Source organism: Cucumis melo, chromosome 11 (assembly GCF_025177605.1).
Source record: "Cucumis melo cultivar AY chromosome 11, USDA_Cmelo_AY_1.0, whole genome shotgun sequence".
In the NCBI taxonomy this organism is placed as follows: domain Eukaryota; kingdom Viridiplantae; phylum Streptophyta; class Magnoliopsida; order Cucurbitales; family Cucurbitaceae; genus Cucumis; species Cucumis melo.
The window spans coordinates 28,830,680-28,847,966 of NC_066867.1; the positions used below are offsets into that span (position 1 = coordinate 28,830,680).

Sequence of the window (17,287 nt, forward strand, 5' to 3'; positions counted from 1 at the left end):
ACATATATTAAAATATTAGTGAATTAGTGAGTGAGTTTTTTTCTTTTTCTTTTTCTTTTTTTTTTCTTGTCATAAATATTGGGGGAAAATATAAAATAATTATAAATTATGGATAAGAAAAGTTTGGTTGAGATGCAAATAATAAATTGAAGACTATATGGTCGGCTGAACTTTGGTGTTTTTATTAAATCATTTCATCAGATTAGAAGTGGTTGTGTGCATGTTGTTGTCTTAGTGTTGTCTAGGGAAGGCATATTTAAGTCATGTCTTTATATTCCATTTGATTGAAGATTTTTTTCTTTTTTAAAGTGAGAAAGTGTGTAGGGGCAATCATTTTCATTTTACTACGAGCTCAATGCTTGATTTGAGATGGTTAGAAGTGATGACGTGAAAATTTTACCTATATCTTTTGTTTATTGCTACGTAGGATGTTAAAAGTTGTTTTTTCTTGTAGGTCTCTTAATCAACTCTTTGTTACCTTAACCGACACCTTAATTAGATTCGGTGTTACTATCTAATAAGATGTCATGAAGATACTAATATATTTGATAACTCAATCGAAAAGTATTTAGTAAAGGGAGTATAGATAAGTCATGAGTTGTATAAAGAGTTGTTTATATATATCACACGAGGTAGGGATGTTACATAGGCAACTTAATAATCATTTAGGTTAAAAGGATTTATAATATGTTTTTTCCTCGAAATTATCCTTTCGAAAGCACATGATTCCAAGTTCTACCACTTCATTCAATCAGCAGACAGCCATGTGTGCAAGACATGATGAACAGTCAACAATGTTTTAAGGGAATATTAAGTTAAAAGCACTTCATTTTTGACTCATTCAAGAAGAAGCTTCCTGCTTTTCACTACTTGAATATCCAGCTATTAACCAACAATTTTGGTACTATAGAGATATTTGTCCAAACTATTTTATTCTTAGTTACTCGATGGTAAGTACATAATTCATGACATTATTTTCTTCGAAACTACTTATATGGCTACTTATCTTCCAAGCTCCTCCTATCCCTTTTATAAGATCAATATTCAATTTCGAGATAGAAAATTCAAGGCAAGTTGGTAACTTCATTCTCGCCATGAAATCATATAAGAATCTTTCTTGAAGTGACTTATCATTGTCAAAAGGTCTGTTTTGTAAGAGAAAAAAAGTTCTAAAATACTTGAATTTGTCATCTTAAAGCTGTTTTAAATGTTGAACCAAACACCAATAAAATGGAAAATTCTAAACTACAATATAATGGTTACGATATTGGAGAAGGTTAAAAAGAAGTTTATTCGACTAAAACCGATTTCATCAGCATGTGATGTACATTTAATGAAATACAATTGGTACAAAGTAGCTCTTGCAAAATTGCTTTCTAAAATCAAGTGAATAAGTTTTACAAATGGTTATCTTTTGGTAGTATCTGCATATGATTCCAAAACATCTAATGGTGTGTGCCAAGACAATATGCTGTGTCTGATCCCTCCTGTTTCGTTGAACTGATCGTCGCATGGTGTAAACTTGTCCGAATTTATCGAAACCAAATGATATGAATGAGATTCAGCTCTGGGACGCAGCTGCAATTTCTTCCGACTTGGGTGGAGGATGCTGGATTTGTTCTGCCATTGGAATGGTACAACGGCCTTCAAGCTTCCCTTCGAGCTCGGCATCCTTGGAAAACAGACTGAACGGAGTGATTCTGAGTAGTAGTCACGGCTAGCACATGAGGAAGGCGATGCCTTCAATGATGATCTGCCCTTGGTCCAGGGAAAAATGGATTGAATCAGTCTGGACGGAACCTGAAAAACGAAGTTGGAAGGAAAAAGGTGAGGATTGAAGAGATCGCCCATTAAACGAACACATGAAAAATGAACTCACCCCTGAAACAGGAGTCCTAGAAGCAAAATGTAGTGAAGCAGTAGAAAATGGTGAATTTGTTGGCTTGTTCGGCTTCTGGTCCTTTGATGGGTCTTGATCGGCTGCAATGGAACCAAAACTGGACGGTGGAGCATCAAATGTGTCATCATCGTAATCGTCTTCTTCTTCATCTTCCTCTTCAACTGATGCTTTTTTGTCTAAGTTGGTAGATGAAGTAGAATCTTCATCAAGCAAACCCATCTCCACTTTCTTCTCTTCCTCTTCCTCTTTCCTTTTCAGTTCCTCTTCCATATCCTCAATGGTCTCTTCCAGACAAATTTCAGCTTCTATCAGTTCAAGTTCCTTTTCAATTAGTTCTTTCTTCATTTCACTATCTTTCTTTTTCTCTTCAGCCCATTTTTCAAATTTTTCAAGTCTTGATTTCAATCCATTTTCCAGCCCAGAGACAAACCGCATCAAAAAATTTTCCTTCTTTTCAGTTACTGCTCTACCATAAAACTCATCGAAGCCAAGTGGTAAAAAATCGACCTTCTCTGGGTCGACATCCTCTCCTTCTTTTAAAGGTGGCTGCCAAAACATACGAACCCCATACTCCTCATCCTCTATATAATTTATTAATCGTCCTGTAGGTGTGTGTAGGATCAGAGGATCTTCAGTGTATACATGCTTTGATGGATCTTCTGGATCAGGCTCCGGTTCCTTGTTGACGAGAACGAACTCGGGAATATGATCTGCCGAGTAAATATAGCTTATATTAGTATAATAGTAAATCTTTACAGAACCATTTCAGAAACAGAGAAATATTCATATAATCAATATACACATAACCTACTCATATAATCAATATTGTCTCACTTTCATATAATCAACGTTGTCTCACTTTCCGAGATAATTATCAAGCATTCAATTCGTTTGCATCAAGAAAGAGGCCTAAAGCTTAACAACCCATATGCTTTTCAAAATTCAGTTATATGCTAAAAAGGTAATTTCAGTTCTCCCATTTTTGTCTATTAAAAATATTTAGTTTTTTACATATAACTTTGATACTTAACTCAGGCAGGTCAATGTTGACGTTTGGACTTCCGAGAGTGCAATGCTACTAGACATATCTAGATAACCGTCATGGGTCGGTCTAAAGGTAAATAGGAGACATAACCTTGATAAAGGGCTAGGAGATCATGGATTCAATCCATGTAGACCGCCTACCTACAATTTAATATCTTAGGAGTGTACTTGACACCTAATCTAGTAGGAATACAAATAAAGTACACACACAAAAAAAAAAAACTAGCATATTTAAGTAACAGCCCATGGTATAAAACTCCCTCCCAAAAGGATGGCATATAGAAAAAGAGAGAGAACCACGGTTATGTATGCACTAGCAGCTGTACTAACATTGGAAAATGCAAACTAATCGTTGAAGGGTTCTATCTGAATGTCAGGGTGGAAAAGATGGTGCAATTATCTATCATGTCATACCTTGTTCCCACCAGTATTCAAGTTCTGCAGGCATCGGTAATCTCAGTGGAGCTTTGTAAAAGGAATTTAACCACATTTCTCTTTCCTGATCTACCTCGTGCACATATGTTTTCCAATAGTCAGGGACCTGGAGAACATACGTGTATCATTTAATAGTTTCACACCGATGCTGATGCGGAATAAGAGATACGAGGTGAACTCACTTCATAAAATTGATTGATGAAGCCAGGTGCCATCCACGTGTCTTCTTCCTCATAGAAATAGGGATGCTGTGGATCACTATATGGACCTCTCTCTTCTCTAACCACTGTGCAGATAATAAGGTAAAACCCAAGTCATGAATGAAAGAAACAGCAAGTAATAATATGGCATGAATATTTTCAATCAGCCAACAGTTAAAAATGCCAAGTACTTTCCGTCTACTTCTTAATGCAATAATACATAATATTTGTGTTTACAGGAATTCTAACAAATGCGACACACGTTTTGAACCTACCCTAAAGTATCATGAAGAAGATAAAACGACAGAGTTCATAGTGTTTTTAAGAATCTGATGAGACTTTACAAAACGAATAGAAAAAGGAAAGTTTGATTGATACACCAAATTCTAACCCATAATGCAATTGCTTGAATAATATGGTGTACCAGAACCCAACCAACAAAGATTATTTAGCATAATGGTTACAATGTATTTTTTTTAAATTGTATTTTATGAAATCAACGAATTTCATCGAGAAAAAAAGAAAGAATCCAAGGACATACAAAAAAACCAGCCCACCAAAACACTCTCACTAAAATAAGGAGACCAACTAAGTAAAATGTTACCACTAAAATAATTACAGATATTCTTCAAAATCGAAGCCCAAAAGAACACATGAAGTCTAACCAAAGACCATATCTCATTATGCTCCCTCTCCCTACCCCGAAATACCCGATCATTCCTCTCACCCCAAATGTCCCAAATAACTGCGCACACCCTGGCAAGCCATAAAAAAACCCCGACGTCTCTAAAAGACAGATGGAGAAGGAACTCCTCGATATTCGCTTTGACACTCCAAAGGGCAACAAAACTAACACCGAACTCCCGGAGGAAAGAGCTTCACACAACATGCGCATAATGACAATCCCAAAAAAGATGATCAAGATCTTCCTTCGCCTTCCGACAAAGCATGCAACAAAAAAGCCTGACAAGCAAAGTTCTCCAAACATGCCTATCAACAGTATGTCAAGGTCCTAGTTAGAGTTATATGGGTTTGTTAATACTATATATTGAAAGGAATTAACAACAATCCGAGACTTACATGGAAACCCAAGAACTGGAAGAAAAACCATGATATTTTAGTTTTTATTAGTTTTCTTATGAATACAATAGGTACAAAGGGAGAGAATAAATAGAGTAAGAAAGGAAAAGATTTAGGAAATATTTAGGAAATAAAATCTTATATATTATTCTCTCCAAAATACTCTAAGGTCAAAGCCCTACTAATTTTAACACTCCCCCTCAAGTTGGGACGTAAATATCAATGAGTCCCAACTTGCTAACACAAAAGTCGAAGTGTGGTCTGAGAAGCCCCTTGGTGAGAACATCAGCAACCTATTGGCTTGAAGGAATGTACGGAATGCATATGCTTCCATTGTCAAGTCTTTCTTTGATGAAATGTCGGTCAATCTCAACATGTTTAGTTCTATCGTGTTGAACTGGGTTATTAGTAGTTATTATCACAAAAAAGCTTAAATGGTGTCTCACATTCTTGATGAAGATTTGACAAGACTTTCTGGAGCCAAATTTCCTCACATATTTCCAGACTCATAGCTCTGTATTCAACCTCAGCATTGCTCCTGGTCACAACACTTTGCTTCTTACTCCTTCAAGTTACAATATTGCCCCAAACAAAGGTACAATACTCGGAGGTAGACTTTCTGTCAACCCAATCCATGTCAGTATATGCCTCAATGGTCTTTCTATTTGTTTTTCTAAACATCAACCCTTTACTAGGTGTATTTTTCAAGTATCTCAAGATTCTGTTAACAGCTTCCATATGTTTCTCATAGAAAGCCTGCATAAACTAGCTGACAACACTCACAACAAAAGAAATATCAGAACGAGTATGGGATAAGTAAATTAATTTACCTACAAGGCGCTGATATTGTTCTTTATCAACTGGAACTTGATCATCAGAGTTTCCTAGTTTACAGTTGAATTCAATTGAAGTATCAGCCGGGCGACATCCCAACATACCTGTCTCGGTTAGCAGATCAAGGGTGTATTTTCTCTGAGACATGGAGATACCTTCTTTAGATCTGGCCACCTCAATTCCAAGGAAATATTTTAGATTTCCCAAATCCTTGATTTCAAATTCATCACCCATTCTCTGTTTTAGTTGACTGATTTCTGTTTGATCATCTCCAGTTAAAACAATGTCATCCACATAAACTATTAGAATAGCAATCTTTCCTGTCTTTGAAACCTTTGTAAATAGAGTACGGTCAGAGTGTCCTTGACTATACCCTTGGGACTTGACAAAGGTAGTGAATTTGTCAAACCATGCTCTCGGAGACTATTTCAAACCATCAGAGATTTATGGAGTTTACACACCTGCTGACCAAATTGAGCTTCAAATCCTGGTGGGGGGCTCAGGTAGACTTCCTCCACAAGGTCTCCATTCAAAAAAGCATTTTTAACATCCAGCTGGTATAGAGACCAATCTTTGTTCACAGCAACAGATAACAGGACTCTAACAATATTCAACTTAGCAATTGGGAAAAAGGTTTCTGAAGTCAATATCATAGGTCTGAGTAAATCCCTTTGCAACTAACCTTGCCTTGTGTCTATCAAGCGTACCATCTACTTTGTATTTGAGAGAGAACGCCCATTTGCATCCTACAGTTTTATGTCCCTTGGGTAGAGCACAGATCTCCCAAGTTCTATTCTTTTTAAGAGCCTTCATCTCTTCCATAACAACATTTTTCCATTCAGAACACTTTAGAGTAGTGTAGATATTTTTGGTATTATGGTAGAGTCAAGGCATGCTGTAAACGCTCTAAACTGTGGAGAGAGATTATCATAGGAAACATAGTTGCTAATGGGATGTTTAGTGCAGGATCTGATACCTTTTCTCAAAACAATGGGAATGTCAAGAGAGGGATCATACACATCAAGTTTCCTCTGTTCTGCTTCATCATTACTGGTTTATATTCTAACCTCAGTCTCATCACCACGGTTCTTTTCTTCCATATTTTCAAGAACAGCAACATCAGACCTGTCATTCTCACTTATTGTATTATTAGTACAAGGTTCGGTAGGGTTTTCCATACCTTGGTCTCGAGGAGGTTCGAAGTCTTGGACTGGAGCCGGCTGTTGACCAGTAGGGGACCCAACTTCCTTTCTGAGATTCCTCCTGTAATATGTTTTCCAGGGAACTTGGTTTGTGGGTAAGATTATAGGATAAGGATCAACGTCAAATACGGTACTAGGAGTAGGTTCAGTAAATTCAAAGATGTTGTTAGACTCTTCACTCACACTCTCCCCCTGAAGATGGCTAACGGGCAAGTAGGGTCGGTTCTCACAGAAAGTAACATCCATAGTGACAAAGTATTTCCTGGACGGCGGGTGAAAACATTTATACCCGCGCTGGTGAAGGGGATATCCAACAAACACACAAGCCTGAGCTCGAGGGGTAAATTTGGTCTGATTAGGGCCAAAATTATGGACATATGCGGTACACCCAAACACAGAAAGAGGAACCTCAGACACAAGGCGAGTAGAGGAGTAAGACTCCTTAAGACAATCTAAGGGAGTCTGAAGGTGAAGGATACGAGAAGGCATTCTATTGATTAAGTGAGTGGCTGTAAGAAAAGCATCTCCCCACAGGTATGATGGAAGGGAAGTGGAAAGCATAAGGGAGCAAGCTACTTCCACAATGTGACGGTTTTTTCGTTCGGCCACTCCATTTTGTTAAGGAGTGTAGAGGTTTGGTGAACAATCCCTTTAGAGGTTAGAAATTCACTAAGGTTATGGTTTTGGAATTCCCGACCATTATCACTCCGAAGAATTGCAATTTTTGTATGAAATTGTGTTTCAATAGTATGATAGAAGTTTTGGAACATGGATGAAACCTCGGATTTATCTGTGATAAGGTAGACGAGTATGGTCATCGATGAAAGTTACAAACCACCGCTTTCCCGAATGAGGTGGTGACCTTGGAAGAACCCCAAACGTCACTATGGATGAGGGTAAACGGTTGTGTAGGTTTATATGGTTGTGAGGGAAAAGAGACCTGATGTTGTTTAGCCTGGATACACACATCACAAGATAGAGAAGAGACATCAAGTTTAGAAAAAAGGTGGGGAAATAAATATTGCATATATGTAAAGTTTGGGTGGCCCAGTTGAAAATGACACAACATACAGTCTTGTTCAGAAGTGCTAAAGTAAGATGACAGTAAACTAACCCTAGACAAACTACTACGGGAGGTATCATCATCAAGGATGTAAAGTCCCCTGCTATGTTAGGCAGTGCCAATCGTCCTCTTCGAGCTCTAGAGTCGTTCCAAGGCGTCTCCTGGTGGAGGACGTACAGTCACTCTAGTTAAGAAGTCGAACTAGTGGCGACCTTCGAGGAACATCTTTATTGATTGGGACTAAGAAAAATAATTTTGCCCATTTAATTTCACCTGAAAAATTCCCTGTAGACGAAGCTAAAGAGCCAGTTATATAATTTGACGGTAAATTAGAAAACGAAATTACTGGGTTCTTGGAATACATCGGCAACTCGATTGGTTTGGAATGCGTTGAAGACTCGCCCGCTTCAATGTCCGATCTGTTCTGGGGTTGATCAATTTCGTTACTAGAAAACAACGGTTGTTGTAAAGAGTCAACGTCCAACAGATGCTTACTGTACAGATTTGACAGATTTACGGTTGAAGGTTGTTGTCCGAAGCTCATAGGCGGCACGTAAGAATGCAGATGGCCGAAAGGGTTTGACGGTTGGACATCTGACGACGCGTAGAAGGGAATGGGCTGGGCGATGAGATGAAACGGAGACAGCGCGTGGGCCCATGCGCCGGACAGGAGCGACGCGTGAAGCATCTTCTGGTCAGACGACGACGCGTACGGCGGCGAAACCACTCCTGTTGGGTAGATCGTTTCTGTAGGTTCTGAAGCAGTTTCTCCATGGCGGCAGCGGCAGTGACAGGTTCAGTTTCGATCTGGGTTTCTCCTAGGTTATTTTCTAGGGTTTCGTTATTGCTTTGCTCTGATACCATATTAAAAGCAATTAACAACAACCCGAGACTTACGTGGAAACCCGAGAACCGAGAGAAAAACCACGATACTTTAGTTTTTATTATTTTTCTTATGAATACAATAGGTACAAAGGGAGAGAATAAATAGAGTACAATAGGAGTAAGAAAGCAAAAGATTTAGGAAATATTTAGAAAATAAAATCTTATATATCATTCTTTCCAAAAATACTCTAAGGGCAAAGCCCTACTAATTCTAACACTATATTATTAATAACCTCATATAACTCTAACTAGGACCTTCACACTACTCGCCCTTTGAAAACACACCTTGTCCTCAAGGTGTGGTTAACAAAGCAACCCTATAAAAAGAATTTAGCATCCCCAATCATCAGAAATAATGACAATCTGCAGCTTATTAAACCTCCGCTCCTCCGTCTAAACCCCCCCACCCCACCCCAACTTTCTGGACTTTCTTGTGCTGGGATCCAACCGTGTTATGCAATTTTTTTTTAAGGAAATTGTTGGGCCTTTCACCAATTATCCACGATTTAACCTCTCCATCATCTAATGATTCCAATCTATGCTACACTCTCTATTTTTCTTCTTTGTTTCCTTCTCTATTTATACCACGATATTAACCCTGACCAAGTAAGATTTGCCAAATAAAGAACCTAACTTTCTTAGGGACCTTAGTCCTCGAAACAACGTAAAAAATGAACTCCCTAGGGGCGGCAAGATCCAACAAAAGACTAAACAAGGATTTACACATAAATTTCTGACTAGGATCAGGGTTCCAAACACGAACATCCCTTCTACCCTCCCTAAAATTGCATTCCTAAAGCATAGAAAGAAGATAGGTCACCTCCGTCGTTTTCCTATTGGTCAAACTATGAAGGAACCCGATAGAAAAAGATATGTGATTCTCAGATCCAACCAAAAGATCCAAAATCAAACAATTTTTGGAAGAGGATAAATGATAAAGATGCAGAAATAATGAACAAAGAGAATTCTCCCCCACTCACGAATCCTCCCAAAAGCACGTGTTCTTACCAACCCCCACAAAGCAACAAGTAAACCAAGAGAAAGAAAGGAGCTCGAAAGAGATATCCTTCCAATGATTTCAGTATGTGCCTTTAACCCCTTTCATCATCCAATCAAAGGGATGGGAGCCATGCTTACTCACAATAATCTTTTTTTTTAAAATGGAGGCAAGCTTCCTAAATTAATATTAATAAAATAGTCTTAAGTTCAAAGTAAAAGAGTATTATACTACGAGCAAGAGAAAAGAGAAAGTTACAACAAAAGTTAAAAAACAAATTTCAAACAGAAGAGATCAAGCTAAACAAAACCATATCCGAATAAATCTAAATACAAAGCATCATGCAAAATTCTCTCATAAAGAAATAATTTGAAACTAAAAACCGGTTGCCTCGAAATTGCCTAGCCAAATTAATCCAGAGGAAGCTCAAAAAAGTCTTCACTATTTTAACATCGGGATGAAGGACTTACTTGCCACCCATATGAAGGGAAATCCAAGAAAGACTAAAGTTGGACTAATCATTGAAGAGAAATACATTAAACTGCTGAAGAATCAAATTAGAATAATTTCATAATCAGCAACTATTGATTTTAAATAATCTGGTACTTCGCAAGACCAGAGACAAGAACGAGTAGTAGAAGTCAAATTTGCGGATCTTGGCTCTTCCTCGCATTGAAACAGGACATTGAGATCTGTTTCTAGAGGCTCAAAATGTTTCTGACTTTCAAGCTTAGTTGGTCTATCTAAATGCTCCAATTCCTCACTACTAACGCTAAAAGGGGAGTAAAAAAAAAGACTCGCCCTTCAGAAATTTTACCTTGGAGTTCAGCAAAGAGAACTCAGAGTACTTAAACTAGGTAAATGAGAATGGTGAGAAATTGACTTAGAAGAATGAGCTGGGGCTTGAATTTGGGTGCAACTAACTTCCAATAAATCAGGATTATCCTCCAAAAACAGCTTGGAGCTGCTGAAATAAGCTGATGAAAGAGAATGGGTACTATCTTCCTCAAGCAAAACAGGTACTTATCTTTTAAAATCTGGACTTTTAAGGAACGTTTTGCCATAACCTTCTTGGATTTTTTCTTTCAGATAAAATACTTCCAAAATGGCTTGAGGTAATGTGGGAAGATCTAAGCATAGTTCTCTCTTTTCAAATTTCCTCTAGAGCCTGAATTTGTTGAGGAATAAAGAGAAGAAGAAGAAATGGAAACTAAAGATGCAGGGTTGAAAGGAGGCGGTCAGAATCACAATGTCTTTCTTTTGGAAAATAGTAGCTGAAATAATTTCATATCTTAACTTTTTGTTCATAGGATTGGAGGAAAGAGGATCACCAAAAAGAGGGTTGCTATCTGGTTGAGGAGACTTTCCAACTATAAAAGAAAACACAACCGGAGTTTTCTGTTTCTTCATTAAAAGTGTCACTTCAACTTCCTCCTTTTTCCTTTCAAAATTAAAGTTTTTATTCTCTCTCCTCCTTAAGGGTAGCTTTTTGAATCCAACCGTGTTCACACTGCTTTCCTTAGAGTCCAAATTTTAAAAAAACCGTCGCTTCTGGGGAGGTAGCCGACGTCGACGTCGATGAGGCTAAATTTTGGCGAGCTCCCTGTTTCAAAGCTTCAAAAGGATTCCTTGTATATGAAGGAAATTTAGGATTGATCTTAGATATTCCACCCCCTCTGAGAAGAATGAATCAACTCCTTCATTTTTTAAAGCTTGGTTTAATCTTTGCAAGTCATCAAATCGGTTTGAAAAATCCTCAAATGATAAATGGCCCTTGGTTAATGGAGAAGGCTTAATCTGTTCAAAACCACCAAAGTGTAAGAAAAAATTCCCTCAATTGAAGTTTTTTATTTCTAATGTAGCTAGTACAAAACCACATTGGTTTCTTTTTACTTGAATCTTTGCTTCAAAAACATTTAGAAGGTTGAGAGTTTCAAAAGCGATATTTTCCAAACCTCCAAAATGATCTCCTATAACTTTGAACGTCTGATTGCTCCATAATCAAGAGGGAGGTTTTTTTTATTTATTTTAATTCATCCTCCACATCCTTCAATAATTGATGGTCTGCTATGTTTTCTTTTGCTCCATTTCTTAAACTTTAAATGAAAAGGACATATTACTTGTCATAACTCTTCTTTTCCAATAAACTCTTCTAGAGATCCTTCAACCAATTTAATCAAAGCATTCTCTGTAAACAATGGATTAATGATTATTTTTATTGAAAACGATCCTCCAAGGTTTTTCTAATTTCCTTCCAATCATAAAACGCAAATAATCTAGAAACAATCCATAGATTATCGAAGTCTTCTTTTAGAACTTTCGGATTTTTAATCACCTAACGCTGAATTGCACTCTGAAATTTTGAGGTCAGAACAAGGGGAAAAAGTGCTTTATTTTATCAATTCTTGAACAGAGGATCCATTAAGCATCATCTTTTTAGCATAACTTGCTCTTAGTGACTCGGAAGATTGAATAATTGTGCTTCATCAAGAATCTTTCCAACATTTTGTGAAAGGATTTCGAGCCCTGTCGAGAAACACAAGAACAAATATGGATGAATGATAGACTTTTGTTCCTCTTCCAAGCTATACACCTCATAACCCAACCTACTTTTGACCTAAATTTTAAGAGCTTTGTACTTCCAAAATCATCAAAACCGATTCGAAGAAGAAAATCATTCTCAGGGCCACGCAAGAATTCGAAAATCTCCTTCAAGAACCATTTGAATTGAGTGTCTGATAATCACAAGATCTTTTGAGCTTCCATGTCTTCTATATGGAAGTATCTTTGTCCAACCAAATACAATAAAGGACATTTGCTACTTTGCATCTTTCTACTTCCATTTTCACCAAAATCAGACTGGCGCTGAAACAGGGATGGGCAAGAAGAAACAGGCTCTAGGAGACTTACCAAAGAAGAAGGATGAGAGACGTCAGAGAAAAAGGGGGCCAGAGTGTGGTTAGGGATGAAAGGAAGGAAGGGAGGAGAGAGTTATGGATAGGATTTTATTAAGATAATTCCGGTTAATGGCAGAAATGTTTTGCTTACTCATAATAATCCTATGCCACAAAGAATCGCGTTTAAGAGAAAAGCACCTAAGTCCCTTAGCCAACAAAACTCTGGGAGAATCTTAGATTACCAATCTCTAATTACCAATCTCTAAACCCCCTCTAGTCATAGGGTGCTCACTAGATGGGAATTGTGACCTTCGTCCACCCCCTCCCACATAAAATCTCTCATGGTACTTTTCAATGATCTTTCACACTGAGTTAGGGGCCATGGACAGTGATGTGTAATACATCAGGATTCCACTCAGCACGAATCTAACCAGAGTTAATCTACCAGCTCTCGAGAAAAACCCTTTCTTCCAGACCGCCAATCTCTTATCGATTTTCTCATAAATAGGATCCCATAAGGACAAAGCTCTTCTCTTGGATTGCCCCTAAGAGAAAGCCTGAAATAATAACAAGGAAAGGAACCAACCTCACAATCAAACACCTTCGTCCACCTTTATAACTTAACATGATTCAAATTAATTCCAATTTTTCATCATGCTTTACATATAGAGAAGAAAATGACACCCTTTTAAGTACGTAATTATCAGTGTAAGTGGCATACTTCCATCAGGTTTGTTGACAAACATTCGGGCCTTTGCAGCAGCAACTTCTGCTAATCCTGCATGAAGCTGGAAAACAATGGTGTAAGAAAAATATATATTGAGGTAAAAGAAAACAAAACAGCAGTATTATACCGCTGAGGTGTTCTCATCACATCCAGTAGAATCTTCCAACAGCTCCCCAAAATAGAACCTCCCCTGCTCACTCAGATTATACAGTCAAATTCATTACTATATAATGCTGATGTCCAAGAATAAAATTAATTCATCAGTTTAAAATCCAAAATGCGCTTAACCTACCCATACTGTGCGCTCGTTAACTTCATATACTCCACATCCATGCATTCTGGCATGCTTCCATTCACCAGCATAACGGTACCGACCGGTCTCCCTAGCATGTGACGATCACAAGTTAAAAAGTAAATCTCCTCATCTTTTAATCCAAAAAGACAATTAAGTAATTTATAATTTCATATCTATTCCGTGGCTTAATGTTGATTTTAAGACATTAGTATTTACATAATAGCCTTCTAGAAGTAAGTATGCATGTGACCCCACAGACAATTGAGACCATACTACATAAAATGGTTACATAATGGAAAAGGGGACACAATTATATTGGTGATATTTGGTTCAAATAATTCAGTTTAAGTTTAAATGATGAATGAACAAAGAACTTACGGTTTCTCTCCGAAATGCTCAATCCATTCATCTCTCTCATTAAAAGGAATCTCATAATTTCCTCCAGCCAGTTGGATGCTATCTTCAATGTCCATTTCCAGCCACCTTTTGTCTTCTGGGTCCATAAAATCTCTAGCGAACGTTCTCCCTTCAGCACGCATTTTTTCTTCGAGCCTAGAAATTGTGCAGAGAATTACTTAGCTCACATACTTCAAAGAGATTCCGCTCTCTATCCATCTGTTTGTGACTATTTTAACACATCTAATAAATGAAAAATCAAAATTAAGAAACTTACTTGGAACCAGGAACAGGTTCTATGTCAGGAATATCAACCTCAACGACCCCATGACCCTCCATATTGTTCTGCAGCCATTCACCTTCATACCTACAAAGATAGAGATTCTTCTAGTTAATTAAAAATGAGTCAAAAGCATGTTCGAGCTTGGACCAACAAATAAATAAAATAATAGCAATTAGGATCAGTCTCGTACTAATAACTATTACAGAAACAAATTTCTTAACACAAAGCAAATAATCGTGAGATTAATACTTTACACACACAAATATATATGAGAAACAGCGTTTTGAGATGCTGAAAGTGAAAACAGTGAAAAGCTTGAAAAGAATATTGTTTATATGCCAAATCTGAGAATTTTTGCCAACCTAGAGCCATGTTGATAATGATTAATCAACTCAAAAAATATAATAGGGTTAAACTAATGCCCTCAGAGGTTCATACAACACTCAATAATCAACTATGCTCATGGTTTCTTTTTTCTTTTATTCTTTTCTTTTCTCTTTTTAATCAGAAAAGGTACATGATGGAATTGATAATGTTTATAACACTAATGGATACGGCTAGAGCTGATTAAATGGAATTTAGTAAATAAAAGATAAAAATTATGAAAACTAACTTTCAAGATTTGAAGATGAAAGAAGAACAAAAGCAGATCATTCAGTTAAAACTAAATAGTGCTTTACATCTTTTTTCTTCTGCTACTCTGCATTTATCAGAGACAAATACCTTCATGGTAGAAAAACTACCCTCTTCCAACAACAAATCTGGCTAAATCGTTAGTATCAACGATGATTTTAATTGTACTGATTATTTATAAAACGGAGGTGAAATTCAGAACATCTTCCCCAATTCTTCATAATGTGTCTTTTATAATATCTTTAACCAATAAACTCAATAACAAGATATTAAAAATTTTAGGTACAATACTGCCTAAGGGATATGATGAAGTACAGACCGACCTGACCAGCCCCTGTTCAGCAACGTAAACACCTTTACCGTGAGCCACATCATCCCAAACAGTGCCTTCATACCTTGATCAACCAAAAATAAAAATTTAAGCAATGGCTATTCAAACATATCAGATCACAAGAATCAGAGTGTCAATTATGTTGAGGATCCCACATTGGAATCACAAAGTTTGTAAGACAAACTACTCTCGTTGCCTATTGGTCGTGAGATGGAATCCAAGTTATATAATAAATCAGAAATCCTTTGCAAGGAAGAAGCATCATTGGGAGGTTCAGCTCTACAAGAACAAACAAAAATGTATGAACTCTCCAGCTAGGCTAACATAAACAACTAACGTGAGGTAGATTCGGAATAATCCCAACATTGTAGCCAAATGTGACAGACCACACAAAGGAGAACTGATTGGAGCAGCAGTGTGTTCAAATTGAAAATGTATTTCAAGTTTTGTATCATATAATAGCCATGCATTGCGAATCTATATCTAACTATTCTCAGAAGTGAGCCATCATTCAATGACATCGATGATTTTTACAAACAAAAGGAGCTCTTCCATGCAATATTCTGAACAGAAAATGGAAAATTCAGCGGACATAGAAAACGTACGAGCTTCCATCAGGAAAAATATAGCTAACCCATCTGAGAAACTCCTCAATCCTATCCAATTCTTCGATCACTGCTTTAGGACTTGAAACATCATAATTGTCATCTGGAATTAAAGGGTATGGTTGCCGGTAAGGGATATAGAATGGCGCAATGGGAGGATCATTCCCACGCTCAACCTCATCTGTCACTAACTCCCACTCCTCCTCATCCGCCCAAAGTGGATCCCAACCAACACTCATCGAATACAAGGGAGCATCCATCCAAAGCTCTTGCAAGTCCTCCTCTGTCCACTTTTCAGGGTCCTCAGGAAAATCAAAAATTTCTTCTTGTAACTCATAGTCTTCATCCTCTAATTCTTGCCGCCTCTTTACTCGCCTGCTGTCGAGTGCTCGACTAAACAGTCGAAAGTTCGACTCCGGAGTATTCTCCAACGACGCCATCTCTACTCCCCGCCGACCATAATCCAATGGCTCATTCTCCTCCTCGTTGTAGTAGGAAGAATCGTCAGAGTCGTACTGGTGCTCGTACAAGGATTTTGAACTATCTGAAGATAGAGCATCAAGGTATTGTTCATTTTGCTTGTTTTCTCCTTCTCCTTGAACTTCCTGCTGAGAAGCAGTCTGTTCATTCGGGTTGTCCTCCGCCATTGTTGAGGAAAGGAAAGAGCTAAAGACGAGAAATTTGAGAAAGAAGATAAGGTGAGGTGGGAAATCAGGAACCGGGAAGAACTGCGCTTAATACAAGGTTGAACAGTAGTGAAGTGAATGAGTCCATAGAGAGAGACCACTTTTCTTCATGGGCACAATTATGGGCTGGGCTTTACTCATCATAGTAATCATCATGGGCTGGTCTGGGCTTTCCATAATGGGAATTGTTTGGAATCTCTCGTTGAGGTTTTATCATATTTTGTGTTCTTTTTGGAGATCAATTTGGGTGTCTTTATTTATATATATATATATATATATTATATCGATGATTTTTTCTTTTTTTTTTATTATTATTATTGTATTTTATTTTATTTTATTTTATTTTATTTTATTTTATTGGTCTTATTATTTGGGAAAGTATTTTCCATAGATTTTTAATTATTTTGAAATTATGAAAGTAAAAAAAAAAAAAATTGTCAAAAGTCTAAAAATTCTACCTCTTCTATATTCTCAAAATAAAGTCCATTTTCTATTAACGTAGTTTTTTACCTTTAAAATCTGTTGGATGGACGAGAATTTTAATTCTAAACTCAAACGGTAAACTAACACGTTTTTAAAAGGAAAAAAAAATAGACTTAATGTTCTTTGTTTCTATTTTGAATATATTTGAAGGTATAATTGGATTATACATGGTCTTATGCATCCAAAGATGTTTTAGGTCCATTTATTTAACAACAAATATTTAACTTTTAGTGAAAATAAAAGAATGAAAAAAAAAAAGTCTAAATTATGAAAGAGAAAATAAGCAATCCCATGATGCAATCAGATAGGTT

The 17,287-nt window shown here is 37.1% G+C and overlaps 1 protein-coding gene across 1 annotated transcript; it reads right to left on the reverse strand.

Moving 5' to 3' along the window:
- Positions 1–1,267: 1,267 nt before the first annotated feature.
- Positions 1,268–16,568, reverse strand: LOC103497973 (protein TIC 100). Its single transcript, XM_008460401.3, has 11 exons — positions 15,808–16,568; positions 15,195–15,266; positions 14,233–14,322; positions 13,938–14,111; positions 13,557–13,647; positions 13,392–13,454; positions 13,259–13,325; positions 3,562–3,665; positions 3,359–3,485; positions 1,880–2,610; positions 1,268–1,800 (listed from the first exon to the last, which is right to left on the reverse strand). The coding sequence occupies exons 1-11, from the start codon at positions 16,452–16,454 to the stop codon at positions 1,408–1,410; spliced, it is 2,559 nt and encodes an 852-aa protein (XP_008458623.2). The 5' UTR covers positions 16,455–16,568; the 3' UTR covers positions 1,268–1,407.
- Between the last annotated feature and the right edge of the window lie 719 nt (positions 16,569–17,287).